The 24,940-nt window shown below is 37.7% G+C and overlaps 1 protein-coding gene across 3 annotated transcripts in view; it reads left to right on the forward strand.

Moving 5' to 3' along the window:
• The first annotated feature begins 74 nt into the window (after positions 1-74).
• LOC100367735 (succinate-semialdehyde dehydrogenase, mitochondrial-like) overlaps positions 75-24,940 on the forward strand; it is a 30,798-nt gene continuing 5,932 nt past the window's right edge. Inside the window, exons 1-8 of one of the 3 annotated variants that reach the window (XM_085496749.1) lie at positions 75-167; positions 280-388; positions 10,586-10,623; positions 17,776-17,968; positions 18,478-18,561; positions 18,791-18,961; positions 19,289-19,405; positions 24,410-24,553. In XM_085496749.1, coding sequence (XP_085352875.1) covers positions 10,610-10,623; positions 17,776-17,968; positions 18,478-18,561; positions 18,791-18,961; positions 19,289-19,405; positions 24,410-24,553 — 723 coding nt within the window. In that variant the 5' untranslated portion in view covers positions 75-167; positions 280-388; positions 10,586-10,609. The other 2 variants (XM_085496748.1, XM_002737833.4) reach the window with 2 other exon arrangements.

The raw sequence follows: 24,940 nt of genomic DNA on the forward strand, positions 1-24,940 counted from the left end.
ATCTTGTAAAACATACATTCGTTTTACATTGACCTTATCGTATGCGGCGCTCTGATTTTCAATGATTTCAGGGTAGAGGGCGCAATACGAAAACGCACAAGTGAGACACTGGTGGGCTAATGCTAAGAATGAAGTTTTGTGTATTTCGTTAATACAAACTGTAAAAGGTAAGTTTCCATCGAAATATGATTTTTCTTATCATGCTTATTGTGTAAATAGTTTTAATTCAAACTTTTGCTTTGAGTTCGGAATATTGTTTTTTTTTTTTTTTTTTATTAGCCGACCAGGCCCTGATGAAAGCTGGTTGTAACCAACTTTACCTTGTCCAGACCTGATCTGATTCACTGCGCAGGATTTAATGTGAACACATTGTTTACGACAAAAAAAGGTCAGTATAGAAAGCGATGGGGAAACACACAGTTTACTGGGTCGTCCCAGCTTTACAGTGAGTCGGTTTGGCGACAGGAAGCTAACGACTGCATCGTGGAACATCTCCGGCTGTACCTAAGGAGGCGGTGCCATCGAAACTAATTATCCCCGTTGACTTTATTTTAGCGCCGAACATTTGCAGTTTGTATTTCAGATTTTAAAAACTATGTTCGCCATATCCAGTAGATGGATTGTTCGGCTGGCTCCACGTTCACTGGTAGGTCATATATATCGGGGTCATAGCCGGTCATAAAATTATCTATTATCGTTGCATGGTCGCAATCGTGTAAGTTCGCCATGGCTTTCGTGATAAGATCTATCAGGCGGTGTAGTAGGGATTATTCCGTTCGTAATATCGCAATTACACTCATTGTAAAAACTGGAATGGGTTTATTCATTCCAGATCGTTCCAGATCTAAGTAAACACGTGTCACATGGTTTGGTCATCCATTGAATTCTGGCGAACAACAAACCTTGACCTTTGACACCAATAGAATAGAATAGAATAATGCTTTATTAATACCGTAAAGAAAGAGTTAACATTTCCTTTTAGGTTTTCAGATTAATAAAGTAAATAATAAAAGTACATGAAATGTAAAAATTGATTTAAAAAGAATTCAAAATTAGTGAACGACAAAAATACTACAGACAATTATTAATAATATAAGAAATATTAAAATACTGTGATATGTAAGTATCACTGTATGTAGCATAGAATATGTAAAAAATATAAAAGAACATGACAAAATAAAAGAATTAGTCTTGTTTAGATTTAACTAAATATTTGCAGAGAGTGATAAGATGGTTTGTATTTGGTGACTGTAGTACAAGTTTAAATTGTTCTTTTTTGTTCAAGTTTTGGTAATCACTGTTAATTTCTTTAAGGATATTATATATGTCATCTCTGTGTTCTGTGTACAGTTTACATTCTAGTATATGATGTAATTCATCGTCTATCTCTTTACAGTGGGTGCATAATCTGTCTTTTATCAGTGTTTTGGGTTTTGTGTACCTTCCTGTTTCTATAGCTAGTTTGTGACTACTTGTTCTAAATTGTGCTAGTATTTTGATGTAATGTCTGTAATGTCCAATATGTTATTGACTCATCACAGGGAAAAACGTCAGTGTATTTTTGCCTGTACAAAACTTAATTTATTTTTGCTGCTGGTAGGTAAAATAAAACCTTGTTGAAACATGACATGCCGTAAAATTGCGGTATTGCACTGGGTATTTTCATCCTATAAGGCAACGTGAATTCCAAATATACCTAGAACGTTCATGCGCGTAAGTGTCCTCTAATAATAATACAAAATAAACATGGCTGCCTCAGGGTTTGACCGGACCACATACAAATAGGTTCACTAAATATGTTGTAAACATTTTGGCATTCCCATGATGTATTCCAGGGAGAAATAAAAATGTATAATAATAAGGTTATTACTAAGATACTGCAAAGTATTCACTCATACAGTACGTGGTCACATCAACCTCCGCTGGGCATCGTTGGATACTCCCTCTGTACTGTCTTTGTTCATACTTTGCAGTAATAACCTAATATAATTATACCCTGACAATGCATAGTAAATGCATGTATACATCCAGTCTCTTGTTTGTTTTTTAGTGTTTAATTACTATCTTATACTAAAATATGTTCCGGTCCGGCTGGACAATGAATATTTATTTTGAGATATAATTTTTGGTATGTGTTGGTTCTTGGATATTTCATCTTCGTTGTCCTGTACTTTAATGTTGAATAATTTGGACTTCCAAGATTTGGTAAAAATGCCTGGGCTAAATAGTTTCTTGAGAAACAGACGCTTAGGTATATGTACTCTAACTTGCAGCACATGAACCTAAAAGCGTTAGGTAATATCAAACAAAAAATTACTTTGTATTAAATTACGTTCAAGGTATTCATACGGTTTTCTCCCTCGCTTATTATGACATCCTCAAAAATGAGTATTTTCTGTTCCCCTCAAGGGTAAACAATGCTTCAGTGCCATACCTTGTGCTAGGATTAGAAAGTTATATTTGGCCTTATAATTACATTTTGGTGGTCGTCACTGCCCTGTAATCTTGCCGTAACATTTTGGTCTCAATTTACGTAGCTATCGCTGAGGAAATTAAAAAAACCTTTCATTTTTTTCGACTAGTATGCCGGTAATTCCTATTAGCATAACAAAACTTTTTGCTTTTGTCACCATTTTTAGTCCCCCTTCCGACGGAGTCCGAAAACGGGGACTTATGTTTTGCCCTGTGTGCGTCCGTCCGTCCGTCCGTCCGTGATCACCTGTATCTCGAACATGCATGGACCGATTATGTTCAAACTTCACTCATACATCACACATTATATGGGACATATGCACATGCATTTTTTTCATGATCCGATTAACGATAGCCGAATAGCGGCCATTTTAAGGCCGAAAATGCATTGAAATCGCACATTTTCACCATTCCGGACCCAGATCTCAGTTATGCATGGACGGATTTCATTCAAATTTGGTACATACATTAAACATAATAGGACCTTGATGCACGTCATTTTTTTTTTCAGATCAAGTTCGAAATGGCCGACTGGCGGCCATTTTGTTTTAAAGAATTCAGTTCTGGATCCGTATCCGAGACATGTCTGGATTGATCAAGTTCAAACTTCACACACACAAGGTACATCATGTCACAAATATGTATGTGCATTTGTTTCATGATCCGCTTAACAATAGCTGAATGATGGCCATTTTAAGACCGAAAATGCATTAAAATCACGTATTTTCACAATTCCGGAACCAGATCTCAGTCATGCATGGATGGATTTTGTTCAGATTTAGTACAATGTGTTGTACATATGCAGGTGCATTTCGGTCATGATCTGCTTTGAATGTATATGTCACTCAAATATGAACGGAACGGGGACGTGTCATTGACAATGACTTGTTATTTATCCTGACTCCTGTGCCATACCACAGACAACTAGAATATTTAAACCATAGTTGGGAAATTCACATGCATTAAATTGCATTAGGCAATAAAAAAAATGTATTTGCACTAAAGTATGTTCAAGGTATTCACTTTTTCATAGCTATCAGCATGGTAAATAGTCTCTCACCATTAGGTTATTATCACTGATTTTTTATCGGCCAATAACTCGCGTCCCAAATTTTGGTTCCCTGGGCGCCTCTACTTAATAACCTATAAAACTGCTGTGCTGATTCAATAATATATAACCAAAAAATCATGGAAGATTGGGCAGATATAGTTTGAGTGAATTACATACTACTGTACACCCATTGCTGCTATTTTTGTGCAGTTAACAATGCAATGTATGAGAGGGTATTTCTATTCATAGTAGTATTTATAACTTAGGCCAGACTTTTATAATCCCTTGTTTCGCAAACCCGCCGAATGAACAGGAGCCGAAAATGAAATAAAAATAAAATGTTATTTCAGCGTAATTTTTATCTTCATTTTTTTTCTGCCCGCCGCATAACAAACCCAAGTTACATTTTCGTGGGAGTATCATGATCAAAGTACCGAAGTCTTGCGCAGATAAGAAACAAGGTTATACATGGAATAAAGTTTTATTTCATTTCTTCTCTCCAATCAATGATCTCACTTACAATTCTTTGAGAATCACACAAATCTAATGGAAAAAAAGAATTAATTTTATTTTATTTTTTGCCTTCCTCAAAAAAATTGCCTTATAAAAACTCAAGAAACAAGGAATAAAAAAAGTCTGGCCTTATAGTACCTGTCACATTTATTTACATACAATATAGTTTTCACTTTGTTTTTGCCTGTTATTATATTTCACTTGATTCATCTAGCAGGTTTAGAAAATTATAGAACCAAGCATTTCAAATTACATTACAGTTTTATATGATCCAATATGCTCTAATAATGAACCAGTAGGAGATAATGTGCTCCATAAATGACCCAATGAGACCTAATGTACATCAATAATAGAACCCAATGTGCTCTAATAATGAACCAGTAGGAGATAATGTGCTCCAGTAATGACCCAATGAGACCTAATGTACATCAATAATAGAACCCAATGTGCTCTAATAATGAACCAGTAGAAGATAATGTGCTCCAGTAATGACCCAATGAGACCTAATGTACATCAATAATAGAATCCAATGTGCTCTAATAATGAACCAGTAGAAGAGAATGTGCTCCAGTAATGACCCAATGAGACCTAATGTACATGTACATCAATAATAGAACCCAATGTGCTCTAATAATGATTCAGTAGGAGATAATGTGCTCCAGTAATGACCCAATGAGACCTAATGTGTATCAATAATATGATCCAATGTGCTCTAATAATGAACCAGTAGAAGAGAATGTGCTCCAGTAATGACCCAATGAGACCTAATGTGTATCAATAATAGAATCCAATGTGCTCTAATAATGAACCAGTAGAAGAGAATGTGCTCCAGTAATGACCCAATGAGACCTAATGTGTATCAATAATAGAATCCAATGTGCTCTAATAATGAACCAGTAGAAGAGAATGTGCTCCAGTAATGACCCAATGAGACCTAATGTACATCAATAATATGATGCAATGTGCTCTAATAATGACCCAGTAGGAGATGATGTGCTCCAGTAATGACCCAATGAGACCTAATGTGTATCAATAATATGATGCAATGTGCTCTAATAATGACCCAGTAGGAGATAATGTGCTCCAGTAATGACCTAATGTGTATCAATAATATGATGCAATGTGCTCTAATAATGACCCAGTAGGAGATAATGTGCTCCAGTAATGACCCAATGAGACCTAATGTGTATCAATAATATGATGCAATGTGCTCTAATAATGACCCAGTAGGAGATAATGTGCTCCAGTAATGACCCAATGAGACCTAATGTGTATCAATAATATGATGCAATGTGCTCTAATAATGATCCAGTAGGTAATAATGTGCTCCAGTAATGACCCAATGAGACCTAATGTACATCAATAATAGAACCCAATGTGCTCTAATAATGAACCAGTAGGAGATAATGTGCTACAGTAATGACCCAATGAGACCTAATGTACATCAATAATAGAATCCAATGTGCTCTAATAATGAACCAGTAGAAGATAATGTGCTCCAGTAATGACCCAATGAGACCTAATGTACATCAATAATAGAATCCAATGTACTCTAATAATGAACCAGTAGAAGAGAATGTGCTCCAGTAATGACCCAATGAGACCTAATGTACATGTACATCAATAATAGAACCCAATGTGCTCTAATAATGATTCAGTAGGAGAGAATGTGCTCCAGTAATGACCCAATGAGACCTAATGTGTATCAATAATATGATCCAATGTGCTCTAATAATGAACCAGTAGAAGAGAATGTGCTCCAGTAATGACCCAATGAGACCTATTGTGTATCAATAATATGATCCAATGTGCTCTAATAATGATCCAGTAGGAGATAATGTGCTCCAGTAATGACCCAATGAGATCTAATGTACATCAATAATAGAACCCAATGTGCTCTAATAATGATCCAGTAGGAGATAATGTGCTCCAGTAATGACCCAATGAGACCTAATGTGTATCAATATGATCCAATGTGCTCTAATAATGAAACAGTAAGAGATAATCTGCTCCAGTAATGACCCAATGAGACCTAACGTACATCAATAATATGATCCCATGTCCTCTAATAATGATCCAGTTTGAGATAATCTGCTCCAGTAATGACCCAATGACACCTAATGTACATCAATATTATAATCCAAAGTGCTCTAATAATATTCCAGTAGGAGATAATGTGCTCTAGTAATGACCCAATGAGACCTAATGTGTATCAATAATATGCTGCAATGTGCTCTAATAGTGACCCAGTAGGAGATAATGTGCTCCAGTAATGACCTAATGAGACCTAATGTGTATCAATAATATGATGCAATGTGCTCTAATAATGACCCAGTAGGAGATAATGTGCTCCAGTAATGACCCAATGAGACCTAATGTGTATCAATAATATGATGCAATGTGCTCTAATAATGATCCAGTAGGTAATAATGTGCTCCAGTAATGACCCAATGAGACCTAATGTGTATCAATAATATGATGCAATGTGCTCTAATAATGATCCAGTAGGTAATAATGTGCTCCAGTAATGACCCAATGAGACCTAATGTGTATCAATAATATGATGCAATGTGCTCTAATAGTGACCCAGTAGGAGATAATGTGCTCCAGTAATGACCCAATGAGACCTAATGTGTATCAATAATATGATGCAATGTGCTCTAATAATGATCCAGTAGGTAATAATGTGCTCCAGTAATGACCCAATGAGACCTAATGTGTATCAATAATATGATGCAATGTGCTCTAATAATGATCCAGTAGGTAATAATGTGCTCCAGTAATGACCCAATGAGACCTAATGTGTATCAATAATATGATGCAATGTGCTCTAATAGTGACCCAGTAGGAGATAATGTGCTCCAGTAATGACCCAATGAGACCTAATGTACATCAATAATATGATGCAATGTGCTCTAATAATGATCCAGTAGGTAATAATGTGCTCCAGTAATGACCCAATGAGACCTAATGTACATCAATAATATGATCCCATGTCCTCTAATAATGATCCAGTTTGAGATAATCTGCTCCAGTAATGACCCAATGACACCTTATGTACATCAATATTATAATCCAAAGTGCTCTAACTATATTCCAGTAGGAGATAATGTGCTCTAGTAATGACCCAATGAGACCTAATGTGTATCAATAATATGATGCAATGTGCTCTAATAGTGACCCAGTAGGAGATAATGTGCTCCAGTAATGACCCAATGAGACCTAATGTGTATCAATAATGTGATGCAATGTCCTCTAATAATGATCCAGTTTGAGATAATCTGCTCCAGTAATGACCCAATGACACCTAATGTACATCAATATTATAATCCAAAGTTCTCTAATAATATTCCAGTAGGAGATAATGTGCTCTAGTAATGACCCAATGAGACCTAATGTGTATCAATAATATGATGCAATGTGCTCTAATAATGACCCAGTAGGAGATAATGTGCTCCAGTAATGACCCAATGAGACCTAATGTGTATCAATAATATGATGCAATGTGCTCTAATAATGACCCAGTAGGAGATAATGTGCTCCAGTAATGACCCAATGAGACCTAATGTGTATCAATAATATGATGCAATGTGCTCTAATAATGATCCAGTAGGTAATAATGTGCTCCAGTAATGACCCAATGAGACCTAATGTGTATCAATAATATGATGCAATGTCCTCTAATAATGATCCAGTTTGAGATAATCTGCTCCAGTAATGACCCAATGACACCTAATGTACATCAATATTATAATCCAAAGTGCTCTAATAATATTCCAGTAGGAGATAATGTGCTCTAGTAATGACCCAATGAGACCTAATGTGTATCAATAATATGATGCAATGTGCTCTAATAATGACCCAGTAGGAGATAATGTGCTCCAGTAATGACCCAATGAGACCTAATGTGTATCAATAATATGATGCAATGTGCTCTAATAATGACCCAGTAGGAGATAATGTGCTCCAGTAATGACCCAATGAGACCTAATGTGTATCAATAATATGATGCAATGTGCTCTAATAATGATCCAGTAGGTAATAATGTGCTCCAGTAATGACCCAATGAGACCTAATGTGTATCAATAATATGATGCAATGTGCTCTAATAATGATCCAGTAGGAGATAATGTGCTCCAGTAATGACCCAATGAGACCTAATGTGTATCAATAATATGATGCAATGTGCTCTAATAATGACCCAGTAGGAGATAATGTGCTCCAGTAATGACCCAATGAGACCTAATGTGTATCAATAATATGATGCAATGTGCTCTAATAATGACCCAGTAGGAGATAATGTGCTCCAGTAATGACCCAATGAAACATGTGTATCAATAATATGATGCAATGTGCTCTAATAATGATCCAGTAGGTAATAATGTGCTCCAGTAATGACCCAATGAGACCTAATGTGTATCAATAATATGATGCAATGTGCTCTAATAATGATCCAGTAGGAGATAATGTGCTCCAGTAATGACCCAATGAGACCTAATGTGTATCAATAATATGATGCAATGTGCTCTAATAATGACCCAGTAGGAGATAATGTGCTCCAGTAATGACCCAATGAGACCTAATGTGTATCAATAATATGATGCAATATGCTCTAATAATGATCCAGTAGGAGATAATGTGCTCCAGTAATGACCCAATGAGACCTAATGTGTATCAATAATATGATGCAATATGCTCTAATAATGAACCAGTAGGAGATACTGTGCTCCAGTAATGACCCAATGAGACCTAATGTGTATCAATAATATGATGCAATATGCTCTAATAATGAACCAGTAGGAGATAATGTGCTCCAGACATGACCCAATGAGACCTAATGTGTATCAATAATATGATGCAATGTGCTCTTATAATGAACCAGTAGGAGATAATGTGCTCCAGAAATGACCCAATGAGACCTAATGTGTATCAATAATATGATGCAATGTGCTCTAATAATGAACCAGTAGGAGATAATGTGCTCCAGAAATGACCCAATGAGACCTAATGTGTATCAATAATATGATGCAATATGCTCTAATAATGAACCAGTAGGAGATAATGTGCTCCAGAAATGACCCAATGAGACCTAATGTGTATCAATAATATGATGCAATATGCTCTAATAATGAACCAGTAGGAGATAATGTGCTCCAGAAATGACCCAATGAGACCTATGATATCTTCAATTCTCTAATTTTGGTGAATATTTTTTTTAATTTTTGGTAAAAAGTCATATTTTTGACTTCTTGTTAAAAACCGCAATTCCAATTGCTTTGATATTACATATACATGTATAAGTACTACATGTGGACCTCTTTAAGATTTGTTAATTTCAAGGTGATATCTTCAATTATCTAATTTTGATGATTATTTTTGGTGAAAAGTGATATTTTTGAATTCTTGTTGAAAACAGCAAGTCCTGTTACTATACATATTGTTAATTTTCTAATGATATATTCTGTTCTTTAATTGCAATGTACATTGCTAACAGCGGAGCTATCTCAGCCAACAGGCTGCTTGTTTTAGTGGTTATAATAACTAAATCCAATTTGTTTCAAACTTGAATTTTATATAAACCAGTTTGGGATCTCAGCCAAGTTAAAGTTTGGTATGTGTTCTAGGTATATTTCATATATTTATGAGACATCAATTTTTTAGCCTATTTTGATGTGAATAGATGGTGTAATTTTTGTACAGTTAGCGTTGAGAAAAGTGTTGCAAGATGACATTTTGACATATCCGAGATAGTCAAGAATTAATTTCTGTATAAATGCAATCAAATGTTTCTTCATATTTGGCTTTGGTATTTTATTGTCAAATGTACATCTTTTCAGTCACACTTTGTATTAATACAAGTAGTTGATCTACCAGGATTCTTGTTTTGGGAACAAATATGGAACTGTTAAAAGAAAGTGACACAACAGAAAATTTTTAGTGACAGTTTGGGATGGTGCAATTATCGCATCGCTAATTTATTCCAAACACTTGGTTGCTTAAATGAGCTTGCTAATAAAGTTTATTGTCTTTAGTTTGTCACTTACCTGGTTATGTAAATGTACAGTGAAATAAAATAATTGATTAATAATTTATTAATTTTGGTCATAATTGTTTTTATCTAATTTTTTCCATGCAAAATGTTCAAATACATTATTGCATTATTTGAAGATTTGTATCGCTTGCTTTTGACATGCAAAGAAAATATTGTACATTGTTGTTTATCCATCAATGCATTTGTTATTTGATCTAGATTCTCAAGAGACAAGTTTGTTTTAATAGTTATGTTATTTTTTCCCATCAGATATAAGGTAGTTTAAAACAGGTACTTGTGTCTGTACGATGTTTGGACATATACAAACAAGTTATACATATGCATGTCAGTTTATTTGTTGATTCATTAACTATTGTCATGCCACATGTCATGTCAACTGTTCTTCAGACATGCCTGAGACATGCTATTGTTATCATGGATAGTGATTGCATGTCACTTGGTTTCACAACTGCCATAACTTGTGTGTGTGTTATAATACATTTATTCTGTTTTCTCAGGTGTGCAATACTGGAATCCGAATAATGTCCAGCCAAAGGTTTGTTCATCTTTAACACTCATAATTCATTGTTGATGTTTTTGTTCTTGTTCATTGTAGTTTCTGACTACCATTGCAAACATATCCACCATAATGAACATGTTGATTTGTGTTTTAATGTGCTCTTGGCACAATATGACTTAATGTAAAAATAGATATTAACTGTATACCAGTATACTAGTATATTTGAGTGATCAGAATAGATGTGAATTTTTTCAAAGCTATGCATAAGGGATTATATATAGCAAAGTTAATTTAAAAGAATTTTTAGTGTGTCTGTATGTATGTGTGTGTGCGTGTCAGCCTGTTCCGCTGATATCTCAAGAACCATACATTGTTTTTTGATACAAATGCACAGATTTGATTAGGTTTTGGTAAAAATCCATGCATATTAATTACCTAATTTGTATAATAATTAGCTAATTTTTAGCTGTTCCATGACTGTTCCACTGATATCTGGACAACCACTTGTTGGATTTTGATGAAACATAGATGCTCTGAACTAATGTGCTCATTTGAATAATTTTTGAGTAAAAATCTGTGCATATAATAACCTAATTTGCATAGTGATTAGTAAATTTTCGGTTTTTCCATCGATGACTCATTTAAGTACTTATATCACATTTCACATAATTTGCGTAATTAGTTAATTTCCTGTTTTCCACTGATATCTCTATTACTAATCATCACATTTCAATAAAACTTGGTACATAAATGCTCTGGGACAATAGGAAGGCAAGATTAATTTTGAATTAAAATCTGTACATATTTTTTTTGTCTCCTCAATTTTCGAGGCGACTGTGCAGTGGTTATAATAAAAATTTACCAGCATGGAACCCGTATCTGAAATGCTATTTTTGCCGTGATTTCGTGCAGGTTTTTGCCTTGAAGACGTATGTATTTACTGGAATTCTGAGGCCTGGTATGTTTTCCAGAGCCATGCAAAATTGCTGAGACTGACCGCATTGCTCGTATTTTACAGCAAGGTCGCGCATCCAGTAAAAATCAGTTAAAGTGAGTTGTGTGTTGGCATGAGTCTACCGGTACCGGGTTTGCCATGCAGAAAATCAGGAATTTACCCTTGAGTCCAGGCTCAGCCGTGGGTATCTACTCCCTTCCTGCCGACCCACAGGCATTCCCGAAGAGGACCAACCGTGGTGTCATGAGAAGCAGTTCGTCCTCGTCATATACAGTGGGTAACCTCGGGCGGCCCTGCAGAGTCATCGATTCGTAATGACTCAATGAGCCACGCCGTTGGGGTGATGCGAAGTATCAACGAACCTATTGATAAGATGTACATACCCTCACCCTCGATCCTAAAAGCAACCACTTACTGTTGCTTCACAGGCGCAGGGATCCAAAGCACCCATGTCGACACGTCCCCCCTGGTCCGGCCGAGTACTGAGCATGGTTTAGGGTGTGCAGATGGTGTTAACGCCTAAGGCCCATGAGTGGGGTAATCTTCTGCAACACTCTCTCCGCTAGGCCAAACTATACCCAGTCAGTGTGGTTTCGGGATCAGACCCCAATGTGTGGGATGAGACCAAACGCCCTGACCAGATCCCAGGACTCCTTCCCAGACCCCAATACCACAAATTTCCATTTGGTGAACCGGGTAAAAGGGGATGGCCGCATTCCATGGGCATCCTCGTCATAATCCGAGACTATCCATCCCGCCTCGGGAACAGAATTGCTGGATCGCATTATTGTGCTCTGAGACCTCGGAGGCAAAACGCACCAGCCTCCTAGACCAAGCGACACCCCTATTAGTGAACCACCAGCAGCGGGGCAAGCATGTTTGACGCTTACCCTTGCAACGGGGGGTTGGGCATGCGAGAGGCCAACTTATTGTCTACTTCAGGCCTCATGGAGACTCGCCTCATGGGAGGAGAGAGCACCCACACCTTACAGCCGTCGAACCCATTACCACCTATCCCTGTCACATGCAGATTGTGCCGGTGAATTCCGGTTTGGAGGCAGCGGGTGACCGATCTCTGGACTTCCAGGTGATTCCACACGGTTACAGGATACTGCTGAAATCTCCATCTCCACTATCAGTGTCTCTCCCATTGGGGGCCCTGCCAGGGGACTCCCGCAAGGCGGAAGCAATCAGACAGAAAGTAGACAGTTTGCTGGAAAAGGGCCCCATACACAAGGTAGATCAGCCGGCATTAAGTCTAGGCTTCTATTCAAATGTGTTCGTAGTACCAAAATCTATAGGTGGCGGGCATCCAGTTCTGGACTTAGGCAGACTGAATCAGTAGTTGCTCCTCGATTTGGGTCAGCATGCAGACGCCATGCATCCTCCATCCACCGTTTTGACTGGCTAGCTTCACTAGACTTAAGCGGGGCCTACCTGCACATTCCGATGCACCTGGGGAGGTGCCATCTCCTTCGAGTTGCCCAGCTGGGCCAAGTATCGAATCTTGGGTGCCCCCCCCCACCTTGGGTTATGCACAGCCCTCTACGTTTCACCAGAATGGATGGAACAGGTGGTGCTGCTGCTTCACCAAACGTCGGTACACATCAAACCGTACCTAGACGACTGGTTATTACATAACCCAAACAAGGGGTTATTAGCCGAGCAAGTAAGGCTAACACAGGATTTACTTCACCAGTTGGGCTCTTTAGTAAATCAGACAAAGTCTCATCCCTACCCAACACAACAGTTAGTGTTCCTGGGCATGGGGTTCGACACAGAGGTAGGCTTGGTACATCTATTCCAAGCGTGTTGCCTGGCGCTAGCAACCTAGCCAAACAGCGTTTCCTCAGTGTCTCTCCGAGAACTAATGCAGATCATCAAAATGATGACCTTGGTTGGAAGGGTAGTTCCCCAGTCCACATTACACAGCCGCCCGGTACAATGCATGTTTTGCTACAACACCAAGCACACCTACGGGAACAGGACAGGCGAGTTTTTCTTGGACCAAGTTATGGAAGCCCTGCCCTGGTGGTCGTCAATGGTCTACCTCAGGGAGGAGGTCCCCTTGGACCCACTCTCACAGCCGTGACCCTCAAAGACTAGGGAGCGCATCTATTGGACGAACAAGCTCAAGGTATATGGCCCTCGCATTGGTTTTGGGACCGCCATATCAACTGGCTCGAACTGAAAGCAGTACATTTAGTACTACCACACTTTCTACCCATAGTTCGAGACCACAGAGTCTTGCTCCGCACAGACAACACAGCGGTGATCTCCATCTACAAGGAGGGGGGACGCATCCCCCATCGTTGTCAGTCCTAGCAGAGCGAATTCTCCTTTGGTGCCTAGAATACAATGTGGAGCTAACCACACACCACCTTCCAGGGGAGCAGTCTGGCAGACGCCCTGTCAGGCAGCTCCGCCTGCAGAACACTGAGTGGCAGATACCCTAGTGGGTAGCCTCTGGGCTGTTTTGGCTGTGGGACCGCCCTTTGTCTCTCCCCAATCAGCACCACTAAGTCTTCCTACTGGCCCTCGCCTCAGGTAGGTGTCGGTCAGAATTGACATTGTCCTTTTCGGACAATGTACCACCTTTATGGACAATCAAGTTGTGCTAAAGACATGAATCGGGTTTCTCACTAAGAACCAAATCCCAGGACACGATCCCTAGTCGATCGTTATCCCCCGGCTGTCAAACATTACCAGCCCGGAGGATCAGAAGGAATTGCTTCTTGGCCCGGTTCGAACATTGAGTTGCTATGAAAACCGTACTAGGGATTTGAGACTGGGTGCCAAGCACATGTTTTTTGTGTTACGGCCAAGGCAAGCAAGACAGGCCAGCCTTCCCGACTTCCATCACCAGGTGGATTACTGCGACTGTGTTAGAAGTCTATAGTTCCTCAGGATGGGTCCCGTCGTAGTGGATCAGACTTTGGTTGCTGACCCAGCTCAAACGACCACAGGGAAATCTGCACATAGGCGATAAGTCAGTCTCAGCAATTTTGCAGACAGATTTCTACCTTCGGCACCCCCTGGAATTACCAGGTCTGTCTTTCGCCTATGCCCTGTTTCGGTCTCTATTTCAAGCTAGTGACCCCAAAATTGGGGCATTCTTGGGCGCACGGTTGCTGTCACCGTAGCAACATTTTGGTTCTTGCTCCAGGGACGGCAAAGGCAAGGTAAGACACCATTTCCTGCATTGGTCTTAACTAGGTGGTAGTCTATTACTGGAGAGCATTATCCCGGACTGGGACACACTTTTCCTCACTTTCTGTTTACTCGGAAACCCGCCACCTATCGGTGTCTGACTCTGCCTATAGTATTTTGACTGACCGGAGTCTATGGTGGGTAATTGAACGTAGTGAATTTAAGCAGAGGGTTCTCAGAACCCGCCTATTCACATAGTTCATACCCACCACAGACTCCCCCCCCCCAACCACCCCACTTCTTCCATAGCGTTGGCTGAGTCCTCGGGCGGAGAAAGAAAGAACAAAAAGTGACATATTCAACCATATGGTTACGCCTCATGGCCTCAGTCACATGGTTCATGATGTGAGGGAAAATCTTGAGGTCACAGGGCTTCCCCTGACCTAGATTTATTTTTCCGTCATTGGCTGAATCACAGATTAATGCCTACAGTTCAAAATAGTCATTTTGACTGACCGAAGTCCATGGTGGGTATGAACTATGTGAATAGGCGTGTTCCGAGAACCCTCTGCCTAAATTATCATTAGCACAAATAACTCCATTAACATTAGCACAAATAACTCCATTATCATTAGCACGAATAACTCCATTAACTTTAGCGAAATAACTCCATTAACATTAGCACAAATACCTCCATTATCATTAGCACGAATAACTCCATTAACTTTAGCGAAATAACTCCATTAACATTAGCACAAATACCTCCATTAACATTAGCACAAATAACTCCACTATCATTAGCACAAATTATCTTTAGCGCAAATAACTTCATTAACATTAGCACAAATACCTCCATTAACATTAGCACAAATACCTCCATTAACATTAGCACAAATACCTCCATTAACATTAGCACAAATAACTCCACTATCATTAGCACAAATTATCTTTAGCGCAAATAACTCCATTAACATTAGCACAAATACCTCCATTAACATTAGCACAAATAACTCCACTATCATTAGCACAAATTATCTTTAGCGCAAATAACTTCATTAACATTAGCACAAATACCTCCATTAACATTAGCACAAATACCTCCATTAACATTAGCACAAATACCTCCATTAACATTAGCACAAATAACTCCACTATCATTAGCACAAATTATCTTTAGCGCAAATAACTCCATTAACATTAGCACAAATACCTCCATTAACATTAGCACAAATAACTCCACTATCATTAGCACAAATTATCTTTAGCGCAAATAACTCCATTAGCACAAATACCTCCATTATCATTAGCACAAATAACTCCACTATCTTTAGCGCAAACAACTCCATTTTCATTAAGACAAATAACTCCATTAGCATTAGCATAAATAACTCCACTATCTTTAGCGCAAATTATCTTTAGCGCAAATAACTCCATTAGCACAAATACCTCCATTATCATTAGCACAAATAACTCCACTATCTTTATCGCAAATAACTCCATTTTCATTAAGACTAATAACTCCATTAGCATTAGCATAAATAACTCCACTATCTTTAGCGCAAATTATCTTTAGCGCAAATAACTCCATTAGCACAAATACCTCCATTATCATTAGCACAAATAACTCCACTATCTTTAGCGCAAATAATTCCATTTTCATTAAGACAAATACCTCCATTATCATTAGCACAAATAACTCCACTATCTTTAGCGCAAATAACTCCATTTTCATTAAGACAAATAACTTCATTAGCATTAGCATAAATAACTCCATTTTCAGTAAGACAAATACCTCCATTATCATTAGCACAAATAACTCCACTATCTTTAGCGCAAATAACTCCATTTTCATTAAGACAAATAACTCCATTAGCATTAGCATAAATAACTCCATTTTCAGTAAGACAAATACCTCCATTATCATTAGCACAAATAACTCCACTATCTTTAGCGCAAATAACTCCATTTTCATTAAGACAAATAACTCCATTAGCATTAGCATAAATAACTCCACTATCTTTAGCGCAAATTATCTTTAGCGCAAATAACTCCATTAGCACAAATACCTCCATTATCATTAGCACAAATAACTCCACTATCTTTAGCGCAAATAACTCCATTTTCATTAAGACAAATAACTCCATTAGCATTAGCATAAATAACTCCATTTTCAGTAAGACAAATACCTCCATTATCATTAGCACAAATAACTCCACTATCTTTAGCGCAAACAACTCCATTTTCATTAAGACAAATAACTCCATTAGCATTAGCATAAATAACTCCACTATCTTTAGCGCAAATTATCTTTAGCGCAAATAACTCCATTAGCACAAATACCTCCATTATCATTAGCACAAATAACTCCACTATCTTTAGCGCAAATAACTCCATTTTCATTAAGACAAATAACTCCATTAGCATATTAAATAACTCCACTATCTTTAGCGCAAATTATCTTTAGCGCAAATAACTCCATTAGCACAAATACCTCCATTAGCACAAATACCTCCATTATCATTAGCACAAATAACTCCACTATCTTTAGCGCAAATAACTCCATTTTCATTAAGACAAATAACTTCATTAGCATTAGCATAAATAACTCCATTTTCATTAAGACAAATACCTCCATTATCATTAGCACAAATAACTCCACTATCTTTAGCGCAAATAACTCCATTTTCATTAAGACAAATAACTCCATTAGCTTTAGCATAAATAACTCCATTTTCAGTAAGACAAATACCTCCATTATCATTAGCACAAATAACTCCACTATCTTTAGCGAAAATAACTCCATTTTCATTAAGACAAATAACTCCACTATCTTTAGCGCAAATAACTCCATTTTCATTAAGACAAATAACTCCATTGTCATTAGCACAAATACCTCCACTATCTTTAGCGCAAATAACTCCATTTTCATTAAGACAAATAACTCCATTATCATTAGCACAAATAACTCTCCCAAACAAAAGCTATATACTGCACTGAAACATAACATGTGAGAGTTCAATCTGTGCATGTTGTAATTGATATTTTTTGTTTAGATTCATAAATTGTTTCTATATGTCTTTCAGTCCATTCATTCGTGACAAAGCCTATATTGGTGGTAAGTGGGTAGCAGCTACAAATGGTGGAACATTTGAAGTAAAGAATCCGGCTACCGGTGAACATCTTGGAGTGGTACCTGATATGACAGAGTCTGATGCAGTTTTTGCAATCAAGACAGCAAATGAAGCATTTCAAAGTTGGAAATCTACACTTGCTAGGGTAATTATGATCTTTAAAAACTGAATTAAGTCCATTATTACAACAGAATTTAGTAATGTAAGTAAGTTTTTAAAGTAACTTTATTATGCAATCACTTGTTATAGGATACTATGCTAAAGTAAAATTGACGAAATAATTGCACAGAATTATACCTCACTGGGGGATGTTGTTGTTGAGTTGCTTCCCTCGTAAAACTTCCGAGTTCTAAACGCATATCAGCCATTGTTATTTCATCCACTGCTGAGTGCATTGCAAATGGAAAATTGTTTTATTAAAACAAAACTCTGCTATGTTGAATTTGGTCGAATAATGCCTTGTTCTGATAACATGCATGGCTATGGTAGACGTAAGTGTTGTCTTGAAGGAAAATTCCCTGACTGTATCAACTCCATGTAGTCCAATGCAAATAACCGATTTTTGAGAATTATATTTAATTTAAGTTTTTTGTGAAAATCTAATTTATGTCAATTGTAAAAACACATTTATGATTTGTATAAATCTTATGCCAGGAGAGAACACTACTACTTAGACGATTGGATCAACTGATGCATGAACACAAAGACAGCTTGGCTAAACTAATATCATTGGAAATGGTAAGAATTTTTCTTTAAAATTATCATATCCAATCACTAACTTTTTTGCTAGAATAATAAATGTATCAGATCTTGATGCAAAACATCTCCCGCCGTGATCTTTTGACTCTGTCATCAATCAATCAGAATGTGTACAGTATCAACTCAATTGATCGAGAATTCTCGAATACTGGGATGATATTTTTTTTTATTAAAAATAAAATGTTTTCAAACTAACTTTTCCCATTAGGGTAAACCAATAAAAGAGGCAAAGGGGGAAATTATGTATGCTGCAAGCATGTTGGAATGGTTTGCAGAAGAATCTAGACGTATCTATGGTGATGTGATAGCGGCACCGACAAAGAGTAAACGTCTCGTAGTGATAAAACAACCACTTGGTGTGGCAAGTCTTATAACACCGGTATGGAAATTGACATTGCTTGGTTTGAATCAGTAACTTATGTGCTAACTTAAAAAAACAAATCAAGTGTATTGAGATGTATTGAATTTCTGTGCTCAGTCTAACACACATATCGTACTTGACTGGTGCTCAATGTGTTTGACTTGGTATGTCCACCTCTTCCAAAATGTTCTAAGTTTGATTGTTTCATATTTCAAAATAATCACAGTGTTTAATGTGACTATATTGCCAACGTGGTGTTAACAAAAAGTTACATAAATTAGAATTTGGTTATTTTGCTTAAAAGATATTCTCGAAACATATATTGACCCATTCTGTTTATTTTAGTGGAATTTTCCCTGTGCAATGATTACAAGAAAAGCTGCTGCTGCTTTAGCTGCTGGTTGTACAGTTGTCGTCAAACCATCTGAAGATACTCCCTATTCTGCATTGGCTTTGGCACAGGTAAGAATATCAACAATAGTATCCCTTAGGCTATCTCTAGTTGCATGTATATGTATGGGGGTCTAAAAACTAACTCTGTGACGCGATTGTGCGACTCGCAGACTGTCGATTATTGCACTCTGCGACAGGATCGCAGTGTCACTCTGCGAAGAGCACAATTCCTATTGGTTGGTTGGTCGAACAGCACGAATCCCAATGGTCGATGTTCACCGCAGGCCTTATAAAAAATTAAGTTTTAAATGGTAAAAAAGGTACGGTAAAAAAGTGTGTAAACACTATGTACCGGCGACATGCCGCACTGTTCAGTGATCGGCAAGCACATGGAAGACAAATTGTGGGACCAAACAAATGACACGTGGTTTACGGTTTTTAGACACATCACACCGCTGGCTAGAAAAATTAAATAGTGTAACGTGCACATTGGTTTTGACTGCCTATTTACAGTGTAACGTTATCACCATCTTGGAGTTGTAAGGCTTCGTCCTGACGACTATGCTCATTAGCATAGGCGGCAGCTTCAAAGCGAGTGGAACGCGAAGTACTTTTCACGCGTTCTGCAACGAATGTTGTACGTCAGCTTTGACTTTGTTGAGTGTATCAGGGAAAATAATTTGCATGCAGTGAAAAAAAAATCATTCACGACGTGCAACGTTTTGCCATGACAGCAGTTGTTTGCAATCGTCTGCCTTCGTTTAGATCATAAACGAACTCAAAACTTGTGGTTTACGATCGATCAGCTGGTATTTTAACCACCAGAAATGAAATACTTTGTAATAGTTGTGAAAAGTAAACAAAAACGGTGTTGGTTTGTGGTATGAATGTAATTATTTTTGTATCATAATTTTTGAAGTCAGTATTACTGAAAATTATGGTTTATTTTTTTAAATCAACACCAAATTTCGGTGGTCCATATTGATCTTTTAAAATGTTGCGGAAAGACCAGTGCTCAAACGCTAACACTACTACCGTACACGTTTCGTTAATATTTGCACAATGTTTATACCATGTATACATTTGTATGTATACTACCGGTTATACTCTGTTGTTGACGATTCTGATAGAACGGGTGACAAGCTTCCTGTCGCAAACAATGCATATTTATCTAACGTCCATTGTCAGCATTATTATCAGTCAAGACTTCGTCTGAGAAATCGTTTTATTTTCTAAGTCTATATTCTATTTTAATAACACCATCTTACTAACGCAATGGCGATAAAAAGAAAGAAAGCAAAGACGCCAATGATAGACGAGGCAAAGAAAAATCTGCAACTCAGGGTTAGATTTACTAATTTAGACTTGCCTGCAGCCTGTTGTGATTCTGATGCAAAATTACAGGACTTTCGCGTTCAACCCTCATTTATGCAATTTATATTTATTTTTCAAGAATTTTTCATCGGAATCGCAACAGATAGCAAGCACGTCTAGGTCATATTATGACCAACCTCGCGAGTGGTTCGAAGGGGACGATTAGGCTGAAATATTCGCATCAACGCTAGATGACAACACCGATACGTGAGACCGTTGAGGGCCGGTTATCAGACGAGGAAGTGAGTACAGGAAATCTGTTGCTCGTCGACATCGGCCACATAAACAAAGCCATCGTTTCCGTTTATGCAGAGAGCGTGCATCATCTAATTTTCCGTTGACACTGCCGTTTTACTAGTAGGTCTCCATCTTCAGCAGTAGTTTCAATCCATTCACACAGCTTTATGTTTTTCCTCTTAATATTCTTTATAAAACGATATTGATTGCCCAGAAACAGTTTGATCCGCTACACGCTTTATTTGGGAATTCAAAGTGATGACTATAGTCATAACAAATTATACTTGCTAATGACAAAAAAAAGAAAGTAACATCGTGTGAAACGTACTTCGCGCTCTACTCGCTTTGAAGCTGCTGCCTATGATAATGAGCATAGTTGCGGACGAAGCCTTGCAACTTCAAGATGGCGTTAATGTTACCAGCTCCCTGGTGTTACACCGTAATAAGGCACCCAACACCAACGTGCATGTGTTTTGTAACCCCTCTCATCCCCTTCGGGGGATGTTATACATGTTAATAAATCAATGTTAAATACTTGCTGATTACCGAACCGTGCGGCATGTTGTCGGTAAATACTTGTTTACCGTAGTTCGCGAGCAGTCAGCGAAATAACCATTTAAAACTGAACATTTCTATAAGGCATGCTGTGTACCCTTACATCGATCGACCATTGAGATTCACGCTTTTCGACAAACCAACCAATGGAAAATAATGCTCTTCGCAGAGTGACACTGCGATCCTGTCGCAGAGTGCAATAATCGACATTCGGCGAGTCGCACAATCACGTCGCAGAGTTAGTTTTTAGACCCCCATACATACCTCCTAGTTGTGTACAAGTATGACTATCTGCAATTGTACCCCTTAGGATAGCTCTAGTTGTGTACAAGTATGACTATCTGCAATTGTACCCCTTAGGATAGCTCTAGTTGTGTACAAGTATGACTATCTGCAATTGTACCCCTTAGGATAGCTCTAGTTGTGTACAAGTATGACTATTTGCAATTGTACCCCTTAGGATAGCTCTAGTTGTGTACAAGTATGACTATCTGCAATTGTACCCCTTAGGATAGCTCTAGTTGTGTACAAGTATGACTATCTGCAATTGTACCCCTTAGGATAGCTCTAGTTGTGTACAAGTATGACTATCTGCAATTGTACCCCTTAGGATAGCTCTAGTTGTGTACAAATATGACTATCTGCAATTGTACCCCTTAGGATAGCTCTATAGTTGTGTACAAGTATGACTATCTGCAATTGTACCCCTTATGATAGCTCTAGTTGTGTACAAGTATGACTATCTGCAATTGTACCCCTTAGGATAGCTCTAGTTGTGTACAAGTATGACTATCTGCAATTGTACCCCTTAGGATAGCTCTAGTTGTGTACAAGTATGACTATCTGCAATTGTACCCCTTAGGATAGCTCTATAGTTGTGTACAAGTATGACTATCTGCAATTGTACCCCTTAGGATAGCTCTAGTTGTGTACAAGTATGACTATCTGCAATTGTACCCCTTAGGATAGCTCTAGTTGTGTACAAGTATGACTATCTGCAATTGTACCCTTTAGGATAGCTCTAGTTTTGTACAAGTATGACTATCTGCAATAGTACCCCTTAGGATAGCTCTAGTTGTGTACAAGTATGACTATCTGCAATTGTACCCCTTAGGATAGCTCTAGTTGTGTACAAGTATGACTATCTGCAATTGTACCCCTTAGGATAGCTCTAGTTGTGTACAAGTATGACTATCTGCAATTGTACCCCTTAGGATAGCTCTAGTTGTGTACAAGTATGACTATCTGCAATTGTACCCCTTAGGATAGCTCTAGTTGTGTACAAGTATGACTATCTGCAATTGTACCCCTTAGGATAGCTCTAGTTGTGTACAAGTATGACTATCTGCAATTGTACCCTTTAGGATAGCTCTAGTTTTGTACAAGTATGACTATCTGCAATAGTACCCCTTAGGATAGCTCTAGTTGTGTACAAGTATGACTATCTGCAATTGTACCCCTTAGGATAGCTCTAGTTGTATACAAATATGACTATCTGCAATTGTACCCCTTAGGATAGCTCTAGTTGTGTACAAGTATGACTATCTGCAATAGTACCCCTTAGGATAGCTCTAGTTGTGTACAAGTATGACTATCTGCAATTGTACCCCTTAGGATAGCTCTAGTTGTGTACAAGTATGACTATCTGCAATTGTACCCCTTAGGATAGCTCTAGTTGTGTACAAGTATGACTATCTGCAATTGTACCCTTTAGGATAGCTCTAGTTGTGTACAAGTATGACTATCTGCAATTGTACCCTTTAGGATAGCTCTAGTTGTGTACAAGTATGACTATCTGCAATTGTACCCCTTAGGATAGCTCTAGTTGTGTACAAGTATGACTATCTGCAATTGTACCCCTTAGGATAGCTCTAGTTGTGTACAAGTATGACTATCTGCAATTGTACCCTTTAGGATAGCTCTAGTTTTGTACAAGTATGACTATCTGCAATAGTACCCCTTAGGATAGCTCTAGTTGTGTACAAGTATGACTATCTGCAATAGTACCCCTTAGGATAGCTCTAGTTGTGTACAAGTATGACTATCTGCAATTGTACCCCTTAGTCATACTTGTACACAACTAGAGCTATCCTATCTGCAATAGTACCTTTTACATATTCAAATAGTTCATGAAAACATTCATTTGAAACATTATTAGTCGCAATTGATTAAATTTGTCGAAATGGTGGTCATTTTGTCAAAAAAACGTAAAATATCATTCTGTAACATGTCCGGAACTGTTTCTTGGAGCTGAACAGGGTGATTCAAAGTTGAATAGGGCATTTTCAATCAAACTTTGTATGTTATCATGCCTATTGCAGACATCAATCAAGTTATGGTGCAAGCCATATTTATTTTGGAGATACTTGAACAAGAATACCCGACTGGCTGCGTTTTTTTTCTTTCATGCAATTTCCTCTGTAAGATATAGTCCAATTCAGTTCAAAGTTTCAACGTAGGTACTATACTGACAGTAACACAATCTATAATCCGTGTTAAAAAAACATTGATCTTTCATTTCTACATGTCACTTGTACTCAACATTTACATCGACTACAGCTAATACTGAATGGGGACTATGCATTATCAATGCTTGTTTTTCATGTGTTGTAAACTGTTTAATTTTTCGCTGCTAGAATTAAATTATCACAATTTGATGATTTCATGGCATTTGTAAAAACACTATTTTGCAAGTTTCTGACACATGCCATGTTGTAGTACGACTGAGAAACTTTCAATGACTCAAGACAATTTGTCTCGAAAAATGAAAGCGATTCACTGTTACAGTATGTTGTTATGGGGTTCGTATTGAAAACAATGACCTTTATGTATACGTGATTGATGTTAAAAATGTCCAAATTAATAATATTTCTATCATTTTATACTTCATAATTTGACTTATTTCAGCTAACTGAAGAAGCAGGCTTTCCTGCGGGTGTATTCAATGTCATCACAAGTTCACGAAGCAATGCTGCAGCTCTTGGTCATGTGATGTGTACTCACCCAATGTCTGCAAGTATATCATTCACAGGGTCTACTGAAGTGGGCAAGGTAAATATATCTCACATTTTACACATTTCTCTATTGTGTCTTTAATTCAATACAGTTTGGTGAAATGTGTGTGGGGTTGTTTTCTAGTTAGTATCATGGTTTGGATCCTTTGCTGCAGAATATAATGTAGGATAATTTTAGTATTTATAATGCAACTGTGCAATATACGTTTTTGGTGAAACACTGTAATAATTCTGTGTCACAATAAACTCAAATTGGTATATTGATAAATCAGAAAATTCAGTAAATCTTGCTGAAAATGAAATTAAAACATTAAATTTTGTTTCTCAGCAGTGCACATAACCTTTTGTATTCCAATATAGATATAGCCTATTGAGAGGGTCATGTTATTGTGACCGATGAGGGTGGTAAATAAATGAATTTAAA

This window comes from Saccoglossus kowalevskii, chromosome 3, assembly GCF_978046115.1.
Source record: "Saccoglossus kowalevskii chromosome 3, keSacKowa6.1, whole genome shotgun sequence".
Classification (NCBI taxonomy): domain Eukaryota; kingdom Metazoa; phylum Hemichordata; class Enteropneusta; family Harrimaniidae; genus Saccoglossus; species Saccoglossus kowalevskii.